Source organism: Lynx canadensis, chromosome C1 (genome assembly GCF_007474595.2).
Source record: "Lynx canadensis isolate LIC74 chromosome C1, mLynCan4.pri.v2, whole genome shotgun sequence".
Classification (NCBI taxonomy): Eukaryota; Metazoa; Chordata; class Mammalia; order Carnivora; family Felidae; genus Lynx; species Lynx canadensis.
In genome coordinates, this window is record NC_044310.1 from 170,340,164 (window position 1) to 170,363,281 (window position 23,118).

Consider the following 23,118-nt stretch of genomic DNA (forward strand, 5'->3'; position numbering starts at 1 on the left):
TTACAGGCACCTGGCTGGCTCACCTGGTTAAGTGTCCGACTCTTAACGTTTATTAATTTTCGGAGAGACAGGGAAAGTACAAGTCAGGGAGGAGCAGAGAGAAAGAGAATCCCAAGCCGGCTTCTTGCTATCCACCCAGAGCCCCTTGCTCAATTTCACAAACCATGAAATCAAGACCTGAGCCAGAATCATGAGAGATGGAGCGAGGAGTGGGGCTCTGTGCTGACAGTGCTGAGCCTGCTTAGGATTCTCTCTCTCCCTCTCTGCCCCTCTGCCACTCTCTCTCTCTCAAAATAAATGAACTTTTTAAAAAAATAAAATAAATTCAATAATTTTATTAAAAAACATGAACAGGGGTGCCTGGGTGGCTCAGTTGGTTAAGCATCTGACTTCAGCTCAGGTCATGATCTCATGGTCTGTGGGTTTAAGCCCCATGTCGAGCTCTGTGCTGACAGCTCACAGCCTAGAGCTGCTTCAGATTCTCTGCCCCTCCCCCACTCATGCTCTCTCTCAAAAATAAAACATTAAAAAAAAAATCTTAAAAATAAATAAAATGAATAAAATCCCAGAGATCAGAGTGAGAATACTATTTGTGAGAGTACAGGAAAGAAACCAGCCCCATCTGAATATGTAAGGGAAGAATAGAAAAATGCAAAATGTTACCAATTTATATAGAAACAGGAATTTAATTTTTTCTCAATAAAAAAAAGTCAGAGTTTTTAAAGGTTTTGCACAATTAAAAGCATAACAGGACCAAGATTCTCCAGAGTCTCCAAGGAAATTAACTGACATTAAAGCCTAGGGGAAGAATGAACATCACCTAAAATCATGGACTAGTAAAGCAACTTACCTAGCCTTCTTTTATTTATTTTAGAAATAATGAAAATAATACAATGAAATTTTTCAATAAGTACTGGAAAATCTGTCAGAAGCAAAACAAGCCTTAAATTCTCATATTAGTGGTTAATTTTCCAATTATTTTGTTTTCTTGTCCATATCACCTACATTTTGGCAAACCAAACTGCTCTGAACTTCCCCTTGAGCTTGGGCAGGTGAAAAAAAAAAAGCAATTCACTGCTAAAATTTAGATTAAGAAGCTTCACAGGAAAGTTAACTGGAATTATTAGAAATGCTTTCTTTAATATTAATATAAATTGGGGCACCTGAGTGACTCAAGTCGATTGAGCATCCAACTTCAGTTCAGGTCATGATCTCACGATTTGTGAGTTTGAGCCCCGCATCCAGCAGCATCCTGCTGGCAGCAGGGCCTGGAGACTGCTTCGGATCCTGTGTCACCCTGTCTCTATGTGCGCCTCCCCCCCAACTCATGCTCTGTCTCTCAAAAATAAACAAACATTAAAAAAAGTTTTTTAGGGGTGCCTGGGTGGCTCAGTCGGTTGAGCATCCGACTTCAGCTCAGGTCATCATCTCGCAGTCCATGAGTTCGAGCCACGTGTCAGGCGCTGTGCTGACAGCTCGGAGCCTAGGGCCTGTTTCGGATTCTGTGTCTCCCTCTCTCTCTGCCCCTCCCCAGCTCGCACTCTGTCTCCCTCTGTCTCAAAAATAAATAAACGTAAAAAAAAAATTTTAATAAAAAAATAATTTTTTTAATTAATGTAAATTTATCAATAACTACCTGTTATTTACAGCTAATAACATCCACCTTAAAGGTATATAAATTATGCTTATTGTTTTCTAAGCACTAGTTCTGGGAAAAATCACAAACTTAAGAAATATTTCAATGTCTTATATAATTCAAAATTAATTAAAAATTTTAATGATATAGGGGCAGTTGGGTGGCACAGTTAACTGTCCAACTTGGCTTGAGGTTTCTGGGCTCATGGTTTCTGGGTTTGAGCCCCACATGAGGCTCTCTGCTGTCAGCATGGAGCTTGCTTCAGAACTTCTGTCTCCCTTTCTCTCTACCCCTCTCCCACTTGCTCACTCTCTCTCTCTCTCTCTCTCAAAAAAGAAACATTTAAAAAATTTTAACAATTCGAATGCATTACTAATTACTACTCAATTCAAAAGAAGAGGTCTATGTCACTGTTGCTATTAAACATTTTTCAGCTTGCAATACAGAAAAACATCTCCATTTATAAAACAAAGGTGTTCCATAGTTTTTTTAAAAGCATTATATATGATCATATTTTTACTGTTTTAAAGAAGCTACTCTTTAAAGGACTACTGAAGCACACATTTCTGAAATACATATAAATACTTACTCTGTATTAGCAGTAAGTAGATATCAAACTATAATGTCAGGTAGTTAAAAAGGATAATTAAGAAGTATTTCCAAAGTTGTCTTGAGGTGGATTTAACAGGGGAAAAAAATAGACACTTATTAAAGGTCCACTTTGTTTCAAGGCCCAGGAATAGGTTTGATAACAATAGCCAAAACTTATTTATTTCTTACTCTTGTGCCAGGCACTGCACTAGCACTTAATATTAATTAACTCATTGAATTCTCAACCTTATAAGGTTAATTAAAGAGTATTCCACAGGGGTGCCTGGCTGGCTCAGTTGGTGAAGCATGCAAATCTTGATCTCAGAGTTGTGAGTTCAAGCCCCACGGTGGTTGCAGAGATTACTTAAAAATAAAAAATAAAAAGAGTATTCCACAGATGTAGGAGAAACGGCATATCTATTTAAGATTTCAAGAGTTAGAATCAAGAAGATTGGGGCGCCTGGGTGGCGCAGTCGGTTAAGCGTCCGACTTCAGCCAGGTCACGATCTCGCGGTCCGTGAGTTCGAGCCCCGCGTCGGGCTCTGGGCTGATGGCTCAGAGCCTGGAGCCTGTTTCCGATTCTGTGTCTCCCTCTCTCTCTGCCCCCCCCCCCGTTCATGCTCTGTCTCTCTCTGTCCCAAAAATAAATAAACATTGAAAAAAGAAAAAAAAAAAGATTAACATGGCATAGAAAATAAAAAGTGTACCTTGAAGCATAACAGAAGCTGAGAACAAATACTCAGTAGATGATTTTGCTGGTAGAAAGTCTACATGCAGTCTACTAGCATTCCAGAAATTTAGTTATACCACAGAAAACAAAATTAAATCACTACAGTGAACAACTTCCTGAGAAAGAAATCAGAGGTATTAAAAACTTATTTTACTTATCTTAGTGGCTCTTAACATCAGAATCACTTCAGGGGCTTTTTCTTCTCAGTAGTTTGTGTCAAGATACACATGTATTTTTAAAAACCCTTTAAAATGATTATATTATGTATCCCTGGCTAAGAACCACTAGTCTTCGAAGCTTATAAATAAAGAAACTATTATAACCCAGAAAGGTTAAATAACTTGTCCAAAGTTTAAAAAACAAAATAGAAGGGCACCTGGGTGGCTGAGTCAGGTAAGCATCCAACTTCAGCTCAGGTCATGATCTCACGGTTTGTGGGTTCGATACCCGCATCAGGCTCTGTGCTGACAGCCCAGAGCCTGGAGCCTGCTTCAGATTGTGTCTCCCTCTCTCTCTGCCTGTCCCCCAGTCTCACTCTGTCTCTGTCTCTCTCACAAATAAATAAACATTAAAAAATTAAAAAAAAAAAAATAGTACCAGAGCTTTATCTAGAATCTAGTTCTCTCAAGCTACAGAATATACTACAACTGTGGAAAATGATAGACAAGTTTAGAAGCTGTATGCCAGCAAGAAGGACATTAGACATTACTAAGGTATTTTATAACCTTATATGTTTTATATCTTTATATATTCTCCTGAACAAAAGTTTTGGAACCTTAAATAATGACTGACTATTCCTTGACATTGCCTACCTGAAGCTTCTATTCCTACTTCAAAACCAAGCACAAAAGTCATTATCTCTTCTTCCTCGGAATGGAATCTTCAACGCTCTTCTGAAGATTCCCATAATCACACTTACATAATACATTTCAGTTAGATCTCTGTAAATCTCTCATACCTACTAAAATATGAACTTCTTGACATTGGAGACTGTATATCAATTTACCAGTGTCTATGAAGGAAGACATTCAACAAATGAAGAGTAAACAAATGGAAACCCTCAAAATTTGGGACTAAAACAATAGTTCGTAAGATTTATAAAATACCTTAAAAGAATTTTTTTTAATTTATTTATTTTTGAGACAGAGAGAGACAGAGCATGAATGGGGGAGGGGCAGAGAGAGAGGAAGACACAGAATCTGAAACAGGCTCCAGGCTCTGAGCCATCAGCCCAGAGCCTGACGCGGGGCTCGAACTCACGGACTGCAAGATCGTGACCTGAGCTGAATTCGGACGCTCAACCAACCGAGCCACCCAGGCGCCCCATATAAAATACTTTTTAAAATGTAGTTTTAGATACTATCAAGTATCTATGCAATAAAAAAGTATTTTCCAATATAGGCTTTTACTTAAAACAGGAGATACCTTTAAAATTGGCACACGTACAACCCTACTTACAAATTAGCAATTCAAGAACTTATGAAGTCTGTTAACTTATTTAACTAAAACACTACACTGTAACACTATTTGAAGAAATAATTAACTAGGAGATTGTCTCATCACAATTTACCAAAAGTAAAAAATTTACCAAAGTCTAATTATGGTACTGCAAATTCCTACAGCATTAAAACTAAAAAGATTTTACTACATTTACTGATAAAGGCAACAGTAAAAACAGCCAACAACAACAACAAAACACAGAAGAGTACTACTAGTTTACTAATTACTAATTTTTGCCCAAGACAGAAACAAACTTATTGGTTAGACTTTCTTTTTTTTTAAGTTTATTTATTTTGAGAGAGAGAGAGAGAGAGAGAACACATGTGCATGTTGGAGGGGCAGAGAGAGAAGAGACAGAGAAAATCCCAAGCAGGCTCTGCACTGTCAGCACAGAGCCCAATACGGGGCTTGAACTCACAAACCATGAGATCATGACCTGAGCTGAAATAAAAATCAGACACTTAACTGACTGAGCCACCCTGGTACCTGCTGGTGGGGCTTTCTTTACTGCACTTCTTATATTTCATGTTATGGAACTTTCAATGTGAAAATGTTACCATTTGACTTCATGTAAAATGAAAAAAGTACATTTAAAATTCCATTTAATTTGGAACAGAGTATCGAGTTAGGAAATGATTCCATGTGTCCTTAAAATTAGGAAAGATAAATGCTACTTCATTGTATCTTTTAGTTTACACTTTCCTTTCTGCTTTATAAATACTCTTCCCCCAATTTAAGCAAGTTCCTGTTTCTTTAGTATTGTTTATATGATTAGTTCTTTCAGTTTGTATATTTTAATAGGTCAGGGACTAAATTTTAGAAATAATCACAAAGAAAAACTGCACAGAACATGAAAAGTAAATACAAAATATGTTTCCCAAAAAAATTTGAATTGAATTTTAAAGTTCCTAATTCTAGGGGCACGTGGGTGGCTCAGTCAGTTAAGCTTCTGACTTCAGCTCAAGTCACAACCTCGTGGTTCATGACTTCAAGTGCCACATTGGGCTCTGTGTTGACAGCTCAGAGCCTAGAGCCTGCTTCAAATTCTGTGTCTCCCTCTCTCTCTGTCCCTCTTGTGCTCAACAGGCTGTCTCTTACTTTCTCAAAAATATACATACATACTTACATACATAAATAAATTTCCTAGTTCTAAACCACTGCTCATTTTAGCACATGACAAAGCTAAACGGAAGTCTCCAATAATAATCACTCTGGTACACTGATAGTATGATCTCAATTTTCATACAAATCCATACAAAGTTCATACAAATGCAATCTACAGTAAAGACAAAAACTATAACAGAATTACATATTTCTTTAAGGTTATTACTGTGTTCAAAATCTAATTCTATCTACCAAAAATATATCAATGACTGTAAACCTAATGGCAAAATAATTAAATGAAGAGCCCATACTTAGTGGTCAATAAAAAAGGTGTCAATCTGAATTCCAGCTGGCTCAGTCAGAAGAACATGCAACTCTTGATCTGGGGGTCATGAGTTCGAGTCCCACATTGGGTATACAGATTATTAAAAAAAAAATTAATAGGGGCGCCTGGGTGGCGCAGTCGGTTAAGCGTCCGACTTCAGCCTGGTCACGATCTCGCGGTCCGTGAGTTCGAGCCCCGCGTCGGGCTCTGGGCTGATGGCTCAGAGCCTGGAGCCTGTTTCCGGATTCTGTGTCTCCCTCTCTCTCTCTGCCCCTCCCCCGTTCATGCTCTGTCTCTCTCTGTCCCAAAAATAAATAAAACGTTGAAAAAAAAAATTAATAAACTAAAAAAAAATTGGACAGATTACTTAACCTCTCCAAATTCAACTCCTTTATCCAGAAATAAGTATGTACATCACAGAACTAAAGACAAAGAAAAAAAAATATAAACAGCATACAATGGCAGCTAGCATTAATTTCATTACACACTTTTTTTTGACAATAAAGAGATGAAACTATTTAATTCTAGTAACAAATAAAGTGTATAACTACTGGAGCTGACCCAAAATTACTGTTGGAATTTAACTGATGTGAACATTCCTAGGATATTATCAAACAATAACATGGATTAGATTTTCAATCATCCTAGTCAAGAAGGACAATTACTTCTGACACTGACAGTTTTTCACCTGAGCCTCCTCATTTTTAACATATTGGACATAGCTAGCTAGTAGCTATGTTCATTCCTTTAAATTTTTCTTACAAAGTATACAAGCAATAGATTAAGGACCCTAATTTCATTTATATGTAAACTGCATCCATGATGCTTCATTTTTATTTTTGTAAAGAATCTAATTTAATCAAAAGGTAATAAAATATGCATGCACATATGTTAGCATTTGCACAGAAAAGCATGTAAGTATACAAGGTTTATTTTTAAAAGTAGGAAATGGGTAAGCAGAGAAATTTCTGAAGTGACACAATTCTGTTATGTTTGAATTTCTAACAATAAACAGGAATACAATAAATGTATTCCTTTTGTAATCATTAAAAAATCCTTAATATTTAAGTTACTTAACAAGTCCACAAAGGATACTCTATCATTGCTACTTAAAAAAAATAAAAATGGGGTCCCTGCGTCGCTCAGTTGGTTGAGCATCCGACTTCGCTCAGGTCATGATCTCACAGTTCGTAAGTCTGAGCCCCCCCATCAGGCTCACTGCTATGGGCACGGAGCTGGATTTGGCTCCTATGTCCCCCTCTCTCTCTGCCCCTACCTAGCTCGTGCTGTCTCTCACAAAATAAATAAAATATAAAAAAACAAAATTAAATTAAAAAATAAAAATAATTTTTCCTAAGTATTTTTCAGTGATCTTTATTTCCTCAGCCTACCATCCAATATAACGAAAAAAATTATCAAACCCTCATTTTTACAAGCAGCATTCATTAAAAAATAAACTTACAAATAGACATAATAGGATCTGTTTAAATAAATAATATATATTATTTAATTCAGGTTTATGGAGACATGTTTCCTTCTTAACATACTTAAGGCTCTCATGAAACCCCCCTGGGGGGGGGGGGGTGGGAATCTCATACTAACAACACTTACTACTCCAGAACTTGCCACAAACCAATCTTTGGAGCATGTTTCTGCTCCTGATTGATGAATGGAGAAAATAATACCCTAAATGAAGAGAAAGAGAACACTGAAAGAGAAAACTAAAGCTGGTTCCCCTCCCTTTACCTTGCGCTACACCCCTCCTTCACATGCATCTTTTTTTTTTTCTCCATTAAATAAGCAGGTACCAGCTAAGGACTTTCAATTTTTTTATACTCCTATTCATTTTTTCCTCATAAAATAAATGTATCCAAAATCATGGGGAGAAGACTATGAAAAAAAAAAGAGAGCCTCTAATAAAAAAAATTTTTTTTAAACAAGTGAAAATACATTGAAATCTGCAAACACACACCATTCAAAAAAAAAGTCTGCAATAGTTGGGTGGGTCTTTTCTTCTTTTCCGTCGTTTAGAATTAAGGCAATGATGTAACTAGAAAAATCACGCAAATATTAACTGAGACCTTTCTAGTAAAGAGTTATTGTTCATATTAGTGATAGGTAGGAAAAAAAAAAAGGAGACTTTGAAAAACAAAATAGAAATATTTGCTCAACTCAGCAAAAATGTTCTGGTATTTGGGAATGTGTTTGCTAACAGCAGCAAAATTTCAGAAAAAAACAAACATTGCCCCCCAAAAAGTTGCTGAGACTCCTAAATAAACACTTACATTCATGAAAGTTTTAAACTATTTTAACACTGTTATTATCTTTTATCTTCACAAACAATCCTGTGAAGTAGGCAGAGCAGGCATTATCTCTGCATTATGGAAACTAAACTGAGCTCAGTTACTATTTAAAATGGGCCACTGTAAACATTATAAACATAAGATAATGAGAGCTAGAATGGACTTTAACATTCCTTTTACAGTTAATTTTCCTCTGTTTTACAGATGAGAAAAAATAAAGCTCAGGGAAGTCAAGACATCTCCGATGTTACAAAACGCTCAGTGACAGATTGAAGACTGGAATGCAGGTCTCCTAAGCCCTGGCCCACTACTGTACTTCGAGTACCACACCACAGTCAGATATAAAAGTAGACTGGAAAATGTTAAAAATCAACACGTAGGTAAGTAGCATTACCAGGTCTGGAAAAAGACATATTTTTCAACAAAAAACAGAATTTTTAAGGAATTAAGACAAATAAATGTAAACATAAAACTACCTACCACCTTCATGTCTTTTCCTAACTCCTCCTTCACCTGTTCTTTCCTTTTTTTTTTTTTAAATGTTTATTTTGAGACAATGCACGCCCTCAAGCAGGGTAGGGGCACAGAGACGGCAAGAAAAAAACCCAAGCAAGCAGCCTCGTACTGCCAGCACAGAGCCCAAAGCTGGGCTTGAACTCAAAACCATGAGATCATGGCCTGAGTGGAAATTTAGAGTCAGACACTTAACCGACTGAGCTACCCAGGCGGCGACTCCTTCTGTCCTCACGTAAGGATGTGATTAGTCTACAAGTTCCTTAAAATTTCCATAACCTGTACATATTAAGATCTCAAAATTTTTTCAACTGATCGATTTTCTTTTAAAAAAAAGTAAAACGGGCACCAATGGGTGGATCAGTTGGCTGAGGATCCAACACTTGACTTGGGCTCAGGTGATGATCCCAAGGTCTTGGGATCAAGCCCCATGTCGTGCTCCACGCTGGTCATGGAGCCTGCTTGGGATTCTCTCTCTCCCTCTGCCCCTCTCCCCCACTCGCGTTCTCTCTAATAAATAAAAATAATAAATAATAATAAATAAATAAAAAGGCATCTTCAATAACCACATTATATTCCTGTAATAAGCATTTAAGTGTGTGTATATATATACTATATATACATATATATATACACATGTATATACATATATAAATATAGATAATAGATTTTTTTAAGTAGGCTTCATGCCCAGCATGGAGCCCAATGCAAGGCCTGAACTCAGGAACCTGAGATCAAGACTGAGCTGAGATCAAGAGTCAGATGCTTCATCAACTGACCCACCCAGGCACCCCAGTATATTATTTTTTATTACAGTAACTTATGAAGTTATTTTACTCAGGTCACTTTAAGTATTTTCACTGTGTATGCTCACTAAAATATTTCCATGTAGACTTCCAACTGAAACAGGAATCAGATCTGATAGACAATCTAATGCATGTACGCATTAATAAAAATGTGATAATTGATTGGTAGACATGTATTATGCAGTGGAAGGTTTTTTTGAGAACTGTAAGAGATTGGGATTAAAAAGATGTAGCTTATACAGTCATAAAAATGCAGACAGCATGAACCTTATAAACACATGGTGAACCAATCTTACTCACTTTTTTTGGCAAGATTTTTGAACAAATGTTTCAATCCCTAGCCAGCCAGGAAGATATGCCAGTCTTATAGACAACTCTGTAGGCTAAAAGATGCAAAAGCTATCTGATGCATTTGTATGCAAAATTGCACAAGGAGAGCAAACCAAAAGCTATTATTAAAACTAGAGCAAGATTATACACACACTCATATGTTATATATGTCATATATGTTAAATGCGTATATATATTTTTTAACATGCCATATATGTTAAATATATACATTGTACATATGTGCACCAATATATATGCACATATATATATGTATTATTCATCCATTTCAACAAGACTTAATGGAAAACTCTGGACCAGGTAAGGCCCCAAGTACCAGTAATTCAAAAATGAGTTAACACTGTCTGTGCCCAGAGGGAACGTAAGGCAAGATAGACAAAATATTTCTCAATAAACTCTAAATATGCGTTAAGTGCTGAAATATAACAATAACTCAAATATTTGACAACTGGATGGAATAATCACGTTCAAATCATTTTAAATTTCAATAGCTCAGTAATATAAGAACCTGAAGCTTCTCAAAACAGGAAGTGAAAAAAACAAGCTTTTAAGGCAGTGAACTGAAATAACAGGAGTTCAAACGCTTCAAGTTTGTTTTAATTTTGTGCAATTTATGAAGGTAGAATAGGTAAAGTTTGGTTGTGTTTATACCATAAAAATGTCTAAATGCATGCTTAAAAAGGTATTTTGCCCAAATACCCAAATCACTTTTGATGTTACTCTCACTTCCTTTTCTGAAAACCATCGTAACCATTTCCTTTAACCACAATACCACAGGTCTAGTAATTTTTAGTACCGTTTGCCTTGCTTGTTTTTTAAGACAAAGTTCACATAGGAACTAATTTGAAAGTTTGTTAAGGAGCATAATATCACAAGAAAAGTTCAAGTCAATACAACCTGTAAGTAGTACTATCTAAAATTAAGTTGTTTCCATCTACCATAAATGTATAACCAAAGCTCTTTGGTAAATGCAGAGGGCTTCTTTGTGATGACGCTGAGCTCCTGCCACAGAAGATGTAACAAACTGAATAGACATGTTGCAGTTGCCCTCTCCAGATTTTACTGAGTTTAGAGGCAAATCAATCCTTGCATTCAGGTGAGCAACAGGAACACAAGCCATCCTTATAAAAAATTTATCACTATTAAGTTAGCATAGTCTTCTCCTTTAGAATTACAACATCTATATCAAATTGTTGGAATAAGTCAGCTTTAAAACTTGAACTCCATGATATGGATTTCAAAAAAATATTTCTTCAGCAGCCCTAATTTACACACATTATAATTATATTGCTATGGTCAAGCTACTAGGAATGTTCATGATATAGTTAAAATGCCAACAAAAATAATTATGAAAACATGACATCAAATACACACTGCAAACTCAAAAAATGGTAGAGCGTGCCCAAAAATCTCTTTAATTTGCTCTTCACCACGTTCTTTGAAACTTACTAACCTTGCCTTAAAAGGAAAACGATTTTGGTCTGTTTTCTCTCAAGATAAATTAATACAATATTTGTCCTATCTTTACATCTATTTCTCTTAACTCCAACTCAGCCTTCCATTTCTTATTCTACTGAGGCCATTTAAAGACTTTCGATGGGCCTTTGAGTTACAACTACACAAATTTTCCTTACATGTTATAAACCAGCAGTAATAGCAACATATTTACAGTTCTAATTGTACCGACACCGAACTTTAAGAAATGGTGTTTCGGTGCTATTAGATAGACATGGTTGCAAAAACTAAGAGGAGGAGTAAAGAGGGATGGGAGAGAAGGTTGTTATTCCTGTTCTCGTGACTCACAGCCCAGAAGTATTTCAGAAGAAAATTGGTTCCACCCTCACTTTCCCCTCCTCTCTACCTTCAAAATGAAATAATTCCAAATTGTCAACATGCTCTCAAACGACTGTTATTTAGCAATCCAAAATAAAGTGGCAAGTGGAGGAGATGCGGGGTTCATCCCGATTAGCCATTCCCTTCCCACATCCACACACACACCAAAAAACTGAGACAAAATTGCTACCACCTCCGACAGATTCCTACCATTCAACCTCAGTTATGAACACCCAAGTTTTCCTATCTCCTCCCCCCTCCCCCAATCTCGCCCACCCTCTGCCCTCCCTTTCCTGTAGACCCCTCTCCGGGGGCGGGGACGCCGAGGAGGGGGCGGCAGCGGCGCCCCGGGCCCCGCGCCGGCCCGGCCGGATCCCGCCGCTGGGAGCTGGGAAATGGCTTCTCTCTGCCTCCGGCCGGCCCGCCCGCCACCGGGAGAGGCGCCGGGACTCCGCAATAGGCCGCGGCGCTTCTCGGCGACCCCGGGCCCGGCCTGACGCGGCACTGCCGTGATTTTTGCCTCGGGCGCCGCCCGCTGCCCCCACCCCCGGTTTTCCCCGGCCGCGCGTCCTTCCTCTGCCCGCCCGCTGCCCCCGCCGCGGTCTCGCCGGCCCGTGCGCACCTTTTTGATGTTGTAGAGGCGAGTCAGCATACCGACGCCCCGGTCGTTGAGGATGGTGAGCTTCTCCGCCAGCTTCTGCTGACTGGGCTGCAGCACGGAGCGCGACATGGTGGTGCTGGTGGTGGTGCCGCCGCCGGCCGCCTCGCACCCAGTCACCGGCCCGCGGCCTCCGCCGCAACCTCTGTCGGGCCTCCTCCCCCACCGCCCGCGACCTCCGTCTCAGGGGAGAGCGCCCATGACCCTTGCGCCCCAATCCCGCGCCGGTGACTGAGCGAGCCGCGGCAGACGCCTCGGGGGTCCCTTCCCCCGCAGGAGCCCGCGTCCCGGCAGCCTCCTGCCTTCCGCCCGCCGCCCTTCCGTCCCCACCCCCGGCGCTCTCCGCCCCAGCCCCCACCGAGCCGCCTTCCCCGGCTCCTCCACTAGGTGTGGCGGCGGCGGCGGCGGCGTCTCCGGCGGCTGAGAACGAGGCCGCTTCCCGCAGCCCAGGACTAGCGCTCGGTCACCTGATCGGCCGCGCCGGCGCCCCCGCGAGGCCGGACGGGGAACTGCGCCCTGGGGGCCTTCGCCCGCCCCGCCCGGCCTCGCCGCTGCCGCTGCCGCTGCCGCTTCGGACTGGGCTCCCGCCCCAGTCCCGGCCCCCCGCGCCCGCTGCGCTTGATCCCAGTGTGGGAGTCCTAAGCTGAGATCAAGTGGAGTCGCATTTCCACGCTCGTCCCGCTTCGCCCCACACCCTTCTACAAGTTCCCAAAAGTTGCCTTTCTGCACCACCTGCCTAAAGAAATCAGCAGAAGTCCGGGGGGGTGGGGGGGGAGGGGAGCGTTTCAGGCGACTTTCGTCTAAGAGTGGGCTGGAGGCTCTAAGCTCTTTTTCCTCCCACCGCTTGACAGACGCTTGTCGCTGAACACAGCAGATGTTGTGCTCCACGAGGCGGGCATCGCCTCTCCCATCCTCCCTATCCCATCCCTACCCCCCTGCCTGAAGACAGTTTTTGAGAGGGGAGGTCGGAAGTGAGGGCAACTCAAGTTCCTGAGATAATCGGAATCCGGAATTTGTTGACTAGCAGCACCCATCCGGAGAAGACGCAAAATAGGCCCTGGCATGAGGGAGGCAAAAGATAAATGCTTGTTCAGTGAATGAAGGAACGCTCGCATTTTTTCCAGGCCTCCACCCTAAATCCCACCCCTTCTTGGAAACATTCTACTTTTCCATCTTTTTGTTTTTTCCTGATCAATTTCTTCCCGGCTACTTCTTCCAAGACTACTCCCTCTAGTCAAATGTATTAGACTTGGTTCCAAAAGTGAACGAATAAAGGACTTATGTAACTGACTGGCATGAGGCGTTCTAGCCAAGAGGATTCATACTGCTTTGATTATTTCTGGTCTTAATTTCTTTCAATGTGCTAATCTTTGTATTATATTCATTAATTTTTAGTGTTACGACACAATGTTCTGCCACCTTCAATAAAAAATATACTAAGAGTAAATAAGCTATCGTTAGATTGATCTAAATGCCTTATGAGAAGGAAATTGTGATGAACAGCTTTTAAAACATTTTCTAAAGCTAGCGAATGTGCCATCCTGCAAAAATATTTATTTTATTATCTTGACAAGAGAAAGGGAGTGGACTAAATGCATTTGAGTTAAGGGGCACTAAAGAAGTCCAACATCCACCAGAAAGTCTATCATACCTGACACTGCTTGAAATTCTACACATAGAAAGAACTTCATTACCTTTGAATGAAGGCTTTGTACCTAAAGTGTCCTTTATTTTCTTTTTTCTTTCTTTCTTTTTTTAATGTAAACACCTCAGAGATCACCTATTGAGCTATTATTACTCAGTTAAGTGTTGGGGGATTTACTTTCCAACGTGATAGTTAAACTTTCAATTTAGAGGAGGCAAGCATCTGGAGCCTGCCACAGTGAGAGCAGACCTGGGAAATGCAAAACTGCAAAGGGGTTTGGGACAATTGGATAAGAAAACTGAAAGATGTTCAACGTTGAGAGAAAGATGTGCTCTTTTGGGGGACCACAAACAAATTTAGCTAGATGCAGAACTACAGAGTGCACCAATGAAAGTTTGCATCATTTTCTAGTTTTTCAAAAGTGCTGCAAAAAAAGAACGAGAAAAATGGCACCATATTACAATTTGAACACAACTGCTACTCAAGAAAAACCACTATCATGTTTCTATATGAACTTGAACAGTTGTACCTACTTATAATTCAGAATACCTAATAGAGGGAGAACTCTGTAGATGTTAGTCTCATGATTCAATTTTTATTATAACTAATTTCTAGACATATTGACCCTAGAGTGAATGGAATATGCCTATTTGAGTAAAAGAGTTTATGTCTAAATGAGGTATTCATAATTCTTGCATTTTTTTCTATATTTTGCATCAAAAAGCATTTTGTTACTAAGATTCAACCCTTTCAGTGTTTGCCTGTATGTGTAAAAAGTATACTGTCAGAGCTAGGGTAATTATATATTTTGCCACGTACATATGATTTTATGGCAATTATAATAAGTATATCATTTTATATTTTCATTCATTTCTTCAGTCTTTGAAAATATCCTATACCATGCTAATCAGCCTGTAAAGGTATTATGAAAATTGTGCCTGTTGTTTTTTTCCTACCATAGCTTTCTGGAAAAGCATAAAATTTTAAAAATGATTAGTGAGCTAAGTTTCAAAAGCATTATTGAAGATTTTATTTCCCTCATCATATACAGCAGTCTTCACAGTTATTTTTGGTACTAAAGATTTCCAAACACTTTCCTTCAGTTAAGAGATTTCTACTGTTTTGTCCCTAGAACATATTCAGGGATCATTAAAATTATTATAAGCCTTCAGAGAGATAGATGTAGAGAGTAGGTAATAGCTTCAAATTTATAGTGATCTTAGAAAATTAACTAGTAAAATTAACTAGTGGAGACCAATATGCCTAAAACGTGAATTTTATTGTATGTAAATTATCTCAATAAATCTGATTCTTAAAAAATAAGAATTTTGGAAAATAATTTTTTGAGGTAAGTATAATGATACTCACTGGAAAATATTTAAATTGGAGAAGGAGGAGTGAAGTTGGCTTCATAGAAGAATTTATAATAGAATTACAATTTATGACTCCCAAATATATTTTATAATGATTCAAGTATAAAATTCTACTCACGAAATTTCAGAAACTATGGCACACAACTTTTATATAGGGTTTACATAAAAACATTCAATCATTTACAGTGACAATTGTGGATGGGTTTAAAGAGTATTATTCAGTTCTTTGTAATATATTAAATAATCAAATATTTAAAATGTGCAGAGTACTGTTGTTCTAGAAGGGGATATGAAACTGTATAAGATGTAGATTTTGATCTTGAAGTCACATCCTGGTGGAATAGAAATATGCATAAGGAGATACAATGAGGCAGCCTGAGATACAAGACCACAGGAGAAGACTTAGCACAATTTCAACCGGAAACGTCTAAGAGCCCTTTTCAGAATACGGGTAGCTTACATTTTAACTTTGAATGAGAGCAAAGTCTTGGACTTTTAAACCTGTAGAAAATGATATTCAACAAAGTTTAACTTTAGTAAATGCAAAATAGCGGGAAAGTGCAGGAAAATAAAAAGAATGTTCATTGCATACACAAAAGACACAATGGGAAATATAGGTAGAAAGAAAAATGGAACAGAAAATATATAGCCTTATGAATGGTAAGAAAGGGGAAAAAATTCAATGAAGAAAGATAGAAAAAATGGGATAAAAATGGTGACTTTTGGAGATTTGAGGATAATAGAGATAATTTGAAACAGTTGCTGACTGTGACAAGTATTACCGATTATCCTTCAATATGTATGGTCTCTTTCTCCCCTAGAAATAAAATAAAGACTACATTTCCCAGCGTCTCTTGCAGCCCACTGTGGCCATATGACTGATATTCTGGCCAATAGGATATAAGCTTTCAAGAAGCTTCCTTAAGAGACTGCTGCAGCTTTCCTTTTGCCAGTTCTTCCCCACTTTCTTCATTCGGCCACATGAAAGAAGGATGCTACGACTGCTATCTTGGACAATAAGGACAATGGCCACGTACTAAGGATGGCAAAAATAGAAATAGAAGGTGTACGTGGGCTTTTTAGAGCAGAACTGCCATACCAAACCTTGCCTATCCTAATCTGGATTTTGTGTGAAAGAGAAACTTTTATTTAAGCTTCTTTTGTTTACTGTTGTTTATTTTAGCCAAACCTGATACTAAATATTAACAATTTTTGTGGCCAACATGATAATATCTCTACTAGGAATCAAATAAGGAATAGAAATTAAATTTAACATTCAAGTGTTTTTGCACTATGTGTTAGGTGCTACTATTTGAGTTACATTTCCTCATCTATTTGTCTCAACGATCCTTTGAGATATTATCCTCTTCATTTTATAAGTGAGGAAACTGGAATGCAGATAGGTTTTTTTTAAATTGCCATAGAAAGTGTTAAAGCTGGTATTGGATCCTTTATCAGTCTGACCAAAGTTCGTGCGTACTCTTAATTACTGTGATGTCACTGCAGATCAGTTGGATGACATAAATTTGTCATGTAACCCACTAAACATGATTCTACAGTTTCTTCTAAAGTCCTTTAACTGTGCCCAAACCTTTATAAATAATCCCCTCATTAAAATGTCTTCAGATAACAGCTAGGCTGTCATATTTTCCCCTGACTAATATATGAGTTTTTCTAGTAGCTTTCTTTAGCTTTGTTTTCTCCAGAATATAGGATGAAAATTATTTCATTATTGCTTTTTCCTAATCATGAGGAAGATTTAAACTTTTTTAAATCACTTAGGCAAGCCAGATTTCTGGTGTTTCCAGAAAAATCTTAAGGCAAGAGAGAAAAATTGATGAAAGGTATCTTTTTGAGTTCTTGGGATAAAGCCTTTTAAGTAGGATGTTTCTTGTCAAAGGTACTGTTCCACTTATTCTTAAAGACAAAAACATCATTGTTTTTCCCATCAGACTTCAGAAATATATAACCAAATTTCTCACAACCTGAGAATCATGCAGCTGATATATATTAGTTTTACCTGTCCTCCCTCCCTCTGTTTGGGAAACTGCTACATTCTGACAGAATTGAGTGCAGAGAGAGAAATGTGAGTCAGACAATGGGAAGGGTCAGGCACATATAAAATAGAAATTAACGGAGTTCTTCAAGGAATTATCATTTTTAAAAATTGGTGTTTGTTTGTGGTAAGCTCCGTGCCCACCACAGAGCCCAACACGGAGCTCATACTCATGACCCTGAGATCAAGAGTTGGATGCTCAACCAACTAAGCCATCCAGGCATCCACAAAAATTGTTTTAAAGACTAAATATAGGGGTGCCTGGGTGGTTCAGTCACCCCCAGTTTAGCATCTGACTTTTGATATCTGCTCAGGTCGTGATCTCATGGTTGTGAGATCAAGCCCCCCATAGGGAACTATATTCAGCATGGAGCCTACTTGGGATTCTCTATCTCCCTCTCTCTATGCCCCTCTTCCTCTCATTCTCTCTCTCTCTCTCTCTCTCTCTCTGAAAATAAATGTTTACCAAAAAAAAAAAAAAAAAAAAAGACTACATGTAGCCAGACTATAATGTAATCAGAGAAACCAACTTTGGGTGAAGTATGGAAAAGGACAACAGAAGATTTCACTGTTGTTTAATTTAACAATGGTCACAGAGAGGGTAGACAATAACATATATGCTACATCAATACTTCAAATTCTGTTCCTTTCCATCCAAAGACAACCAGATATGATAATTTACTCCACTAAAAAGTAAGAAAGAAAATAGGGAAAAGTTGGAGCAACAGTATCCCAGTACCTGTAGTAAATGAAGTAAGGAGGTAAGACTTAGCCAGAGATTGCAACTTGGTATTGTAAAGGAGTAATGAAGACAGGCTTAAATGAAACATAAGATGTCTCCAGTAGTTAGCAGAAGAGATGCCAGAAATAGAACTGATCCTAAAAGTTCAAAAAGAAAATGATGAAAAATTAATTACAGTCTTGACCTGGACCATTCACATCAAATTAGATTCATCTTCTAGCCTGCCAAATCTTTGATAATGCACTTCACTATGTTTATTTGCTTCTGCTCTGCAAAACTAAAGATATATTTATCTTTCTTATTAAAGTCACCCAAAGAATTTCAGTTTTCCCTGTAGAAAAATTCCAATGTATAATGAAGTTTTTAGTTTATGATTGGTTTTAATTCTTCTTGGTTATTTTCATAGTACAAAGGATTTGTGAGTTTTTTAGGTTTGTTTTAGAAATTTGTTGGGCTTAGTTGAAAAAAGAATGAAATCTTGCCATTTACAACAACGTGGATGGAACTGGAGGGTATTATGCTAAGCGAAATAAGTCAGTCAGAGAAAGACCTATGATTTCACTCTGTGGAATTTGAGAAACTCAACAGATGAACATAGGGGAAGGGAAGGAAAAATAAGATAAAAACAGAGAGGGAGGAAAACCATAAGAGACTCTTAAATACAGAGAACAAACTGAGGGTTGATGGGGGTGGGGGGATGGGGTGTGGGTTAAATAGGTGACAGGCATTAGGGAGGACACATTTCAGGATAAGCATTGGGTTCATATGTAAGAGATGAATCACTGGGTTTTACTCCTGAAGGCAAGACTACACTGTATGTTAACTGACTTGAGAATAAAAAAACAAAAATGAAATTTATGCTTAGATTTACACTTAAATAGTGGATGATGAAATACAAATCAGTGTAAACAAATATTGGTGAATCTTTTTATTTTGATCTTACGTCTTCTTTAAACATTAGAATGCATGGAAAATTGGCGAAGTCAATGATAGAACAAAACTTGAGTTAGAATACAGAATAAGCCTATAATGATACTGAAGTTCCAGCTGAACACATATGACCCATTTACATTTTTACATTTAGTCTACCCCAAAAGTAAACAGTCTTTCAAAAATTTGGAATGATATTGAGAATACTGAACTGGACATCCAAGGAATTGCCTAGACTGTAGATACAAATTTGGGATCATCAGAATATGGATGTTATTTGAAGCCACAGGAGTAGATGAGATCATTTTTGGAGTATTTTAAAAAGGAAAATAAAGCCGAGTCCAAAGCCCTTAGGAACTCCAACTTTTAAGAATCAAGAACCCGGGGTGCCTGGCTGACTCAGTTGGTGGAGTGTGTGACTCTTGATCTCGGAGTTGTGAGTCGGAGCCCCACATTGGGTGTAGAGATTACTTAAAAAAATAAAATAAAATAAAATAAAATAAAATAAAATAAAATAAAATAAAATAAAGAGCCAGCAAACTGAGACTGAAAAGAATTGTCAAAGGGGCCAGAGACTGGGGCAGTACCTGGAGGGGTTAAGGGGGGGCGGGGCGGGGGAGGGAGGAGGTTGTTTATTTTCGGTGGTAATACCAAACTATCCTGTAGAAAGAGATAGATTTATAACTCAGTACAGAGAGCTAGGATAATCAAAAGAGCAGAAGCTTTGACAGTACAGGAAGGAAAGTGATGAATGGGAAGCAGATAATATAGAGCCAGATTGATTTTTGATTCGGGGTTGTAGGGAGAGATAAGATAATGATATTAGCTGGCTACCTGCAATGTGTCATGTTCTGTTCCAAGTGCTTTTCATGTATTAATGTGTTTCATATTCATAACAAACTCTTGAAGCAGGTACATTTTGTTTTTCCTATTAAAGAAGAAAGGAAGTTATGTCTATGGTCACAACTGGTAAGGGGCAGAGCTTAGGCTATTAACTACTTGATGTGTACACTGATGCAGATCAGTAAAATTACTTTGGCGAAGATAAGAAAGTTTTCTCATGTCTTCTATTTTCTCAGTGAAGTAGAAATACGTCTCTAGCTTAAATGGAATGTCATGTGTCAGAAAATGTTAAACGTTCATTTCAGTTTAGAGTTATGCATTTAAATGGTTAGCAGAAAAAAGCCTTAGCTCTGGGGTCAGACTGAGAGTTGGAATCCTTCCTTTGCCACTTACAGCAGTGTGACATTGAACATATGACTAAAGCTCTCAAAATCCCAAATTTTCACCTTAAATGGGTATAATTTTACATCCCTCACTAGATTATTGTGAGGTATGCATGAGATAAGTTTTAGGACTGTACCTTATACAATTCAATGAGAATAAATGCTGTTTGTCATTACCATTATTATTATTATTATTATTACTGCCCCAGTCTGCCCAGTTATGTAATCTTCTATATTGGTAATGACATAAAAGAGACGGAAGGTTGTGGATTTTTCTTTTTTTAGGTGAATGCAAAGGAAAGAGAGAGTAGTAAAGGAGTTGAGAGAAGTAGTTGGGGAATAATATAGCTAACTCACTGTTTTAGCATTCAACCAAAAAATATATATATATTAAAAGCCTACCTAATTGTATTAACACTGCTTTGCTTGACAAATTTCTATTTCAAAGTAATAATTTCTGAAAATCATATTTTCATTATTTCATGTTAGACACACACCATAATCATTAAGCTTCTAAGTGTTGATTATGTGCAAATGTTAAATTTGTTCTTATTATAAAATATACATTATGCTAAAATATTATAAACTCATTATAAGATGATTTTTCTCCATTAAAACATCACTGACCTCTAAGTGTTTACAATAAGTCAGGTGTTCACTGATGCTTAAATTCAACTTTGTATTCCTACTTAAATTCACATCCACTGTTACTTAACCATACAAACTAAGCTGCCACTGTCAAATCTATTTTTTTTTCCTGCTTTAAAATTTTTTTTTTCAACGTTTATTTATTTTTGGGACAGAGAGAGACAGAGCATGAACGGGGGGGGGGGGGGGCAGAGAGAGAGGGAGACACAGAATCGGAAACAGGCTCCAGGCTCCAGGCTCCGAGCCATCAGCCCAGAGCCCGACGCGGGGCTCGAACTCGCGGACGGCGAGTTCGTGACCTGGCTGAAGTCGGACGCTTAACCAACTGCGCCACCCAGGCGCCCCTTTTTTTCCTGCTTTTAAACTATGAATATACAATTGCTCCACCTGGATTGTTTGCATGTTAAAGTTTTACCATTTCTTCATTTCTTCTATTGTTTCTTTTTTTTATTTATTTAATTTTGAGAGATAGAGAGAAGGCTTAAGTGGGAGAGGGGCAGAGAGAGAGGGAGAGAGAATGAATCCCAAGCAGGCTCCACACTGTCAGCACAGAGCTTGACGGGGGCACTCCATGCAGGGCTCCATGCAGGGCTCAAACACATGAATGGTGAATCATGTCCTGAGCTTAACCAACTGAGCCACCCAGGCACGCTATCATTTCTTCTGTTGTTTCTAATTACTTCAACTAATTGCTGTTTCTATTATAAAACATTAGAATCAGAATTAACTCAAAATTTTCACACTTTTTGTATTTTTCCCATTTCTAATGGTTTTGTGCCATATTTGAAATGATAGGATAAACAATTCACTTTCAGTTTATAAAGAAAGGAAAACCACTTGTCCTAACTAGTTCCAAATTATCACTTATATAGTAGAGTCTGCATTTAAAATATTAGGAGCATGTTAAAGCAAACTTCAGCGTATGCGTATATATGCATAAATACTTTCTTGTGTTAGATTTTAATTATAGAATAGTTTGACTTGAACAGTAAACATGTGTAAATTGATTTAAGTAGAAAATAGTTACATTATCCAATAGATTAGCTTTAAATCAGAGAGAGAGAGAGAGAGAGACAGATATGAGTGGGGTAGAGGCAGATAGGGAGACAGAATCCAAAGCGGGCTCTAGGCTCTGAGTTGTCAGCACAGAGCCTGACTGACGGTGGTGGGGGGTTGGGGGGGGTAGGGGTGGGGGGCTCGAACTCACAAACTGCAAGATCATGACCTGAGCCAAAATCAGATGCTCAACTGACTGAGCCACCCAGGCACCCCTCTCACTCTCGTGTTTTAAGAGAGGATGAGGTAAACTTAAAGCCCAAGGATTGAATCAAAAGAAAGGAATGAAGTAAACAACTCATTTTTACTCATGTTCTCCAAGGAGTCGAAGCAGAAACAAAACAGAGCTGCAATATTTTTTTTCTTTTAATATGTTGTTGTTTATAGGCCAAATTAATTTTGGCTCTAATTTAGGTTCCTAATTAACCTTGGATCCTGGACCTCAATATAAATTTAATGAAGCTATGTATCCTATCCATAAGAATATACAAAATTTTAGTGCAATTTTAAAGAGTTCATGGTCTCATTAAAGCCTCTGTGGGAGGCTTTCATAGACCCAAGTTTCATAGACCCAAGATTCAGAAGCATTCTGGATTGTAGTGAGTCCACCAGAAAAGGCACAATAGCAGCAATTGTATACCCAAGCAATCATGTGCTAAGTGTCCAGGTTTAACCTGACATAAGTGTTAAAAAAAAAAAAAAAGAAAAAAAAAACCTTAAAAAACAAAAGCAAAAATTTTGTACCCCATTGTCCAGAGACGTAAAAAGTATTTTTTCTGATCAGTTCAGTGTGTTACAACCAACTCCTTGGTAATCTTTCCACAGATGTGTTAGGGTAGCCTTTGTAATCAACATTTTACCAGGACTAAATATCAACTGTAGATGGATGACTCAAGTTCTCTCTTCATCTGCCTCCTCTGGTTGCGAGAACTTTGGCACCTCCAACAGAAGGTGGGAAGGAGAACTGAAAGCAGGAAACTGAAGTTGTTTTGTTTTCCTTTCAGTTGAATACCTTGACTAAACAGGTTACTGCAAGGAAAAGGTGGAAACTGCTGTTTTAGCTCTAAGTCTTTTGAATTGTATGCAAGTTATCAT

At 38.2% G+C, this 23,118-nt stretch overlaps 1 protein-coding gene across 4 annotated transcripts in view; it reads right to left on the reverse strand.

The window, feature by feature from the left end:
* The window catches only part of NCKAP1 (NCK associated protein 1), a 109,486-nt gene extending 96,963 nt beyond the window's left edge, over nt 1-12,523 (reverse strand). For all 4 annotated transcript variants that reach the window (XM_030324879.1, XM_030324877.1, XM_030324878.1 and 1 more), the window contains exon 1: nt 12,312-12,523. In XM_030324879.1, the coding sequence (XP_030180739.1) occupies nt 12,312-12,419 (108 nt within the window). In that variant the 5' untranslated portion in view covers nt 12,420-12,523. The remainder of the gene's footprint in view (nt 1-12,311) is intronic.
* Between the last annotated feature and the right edge of the window lie 10,595 nt (nt 12,524-23,118).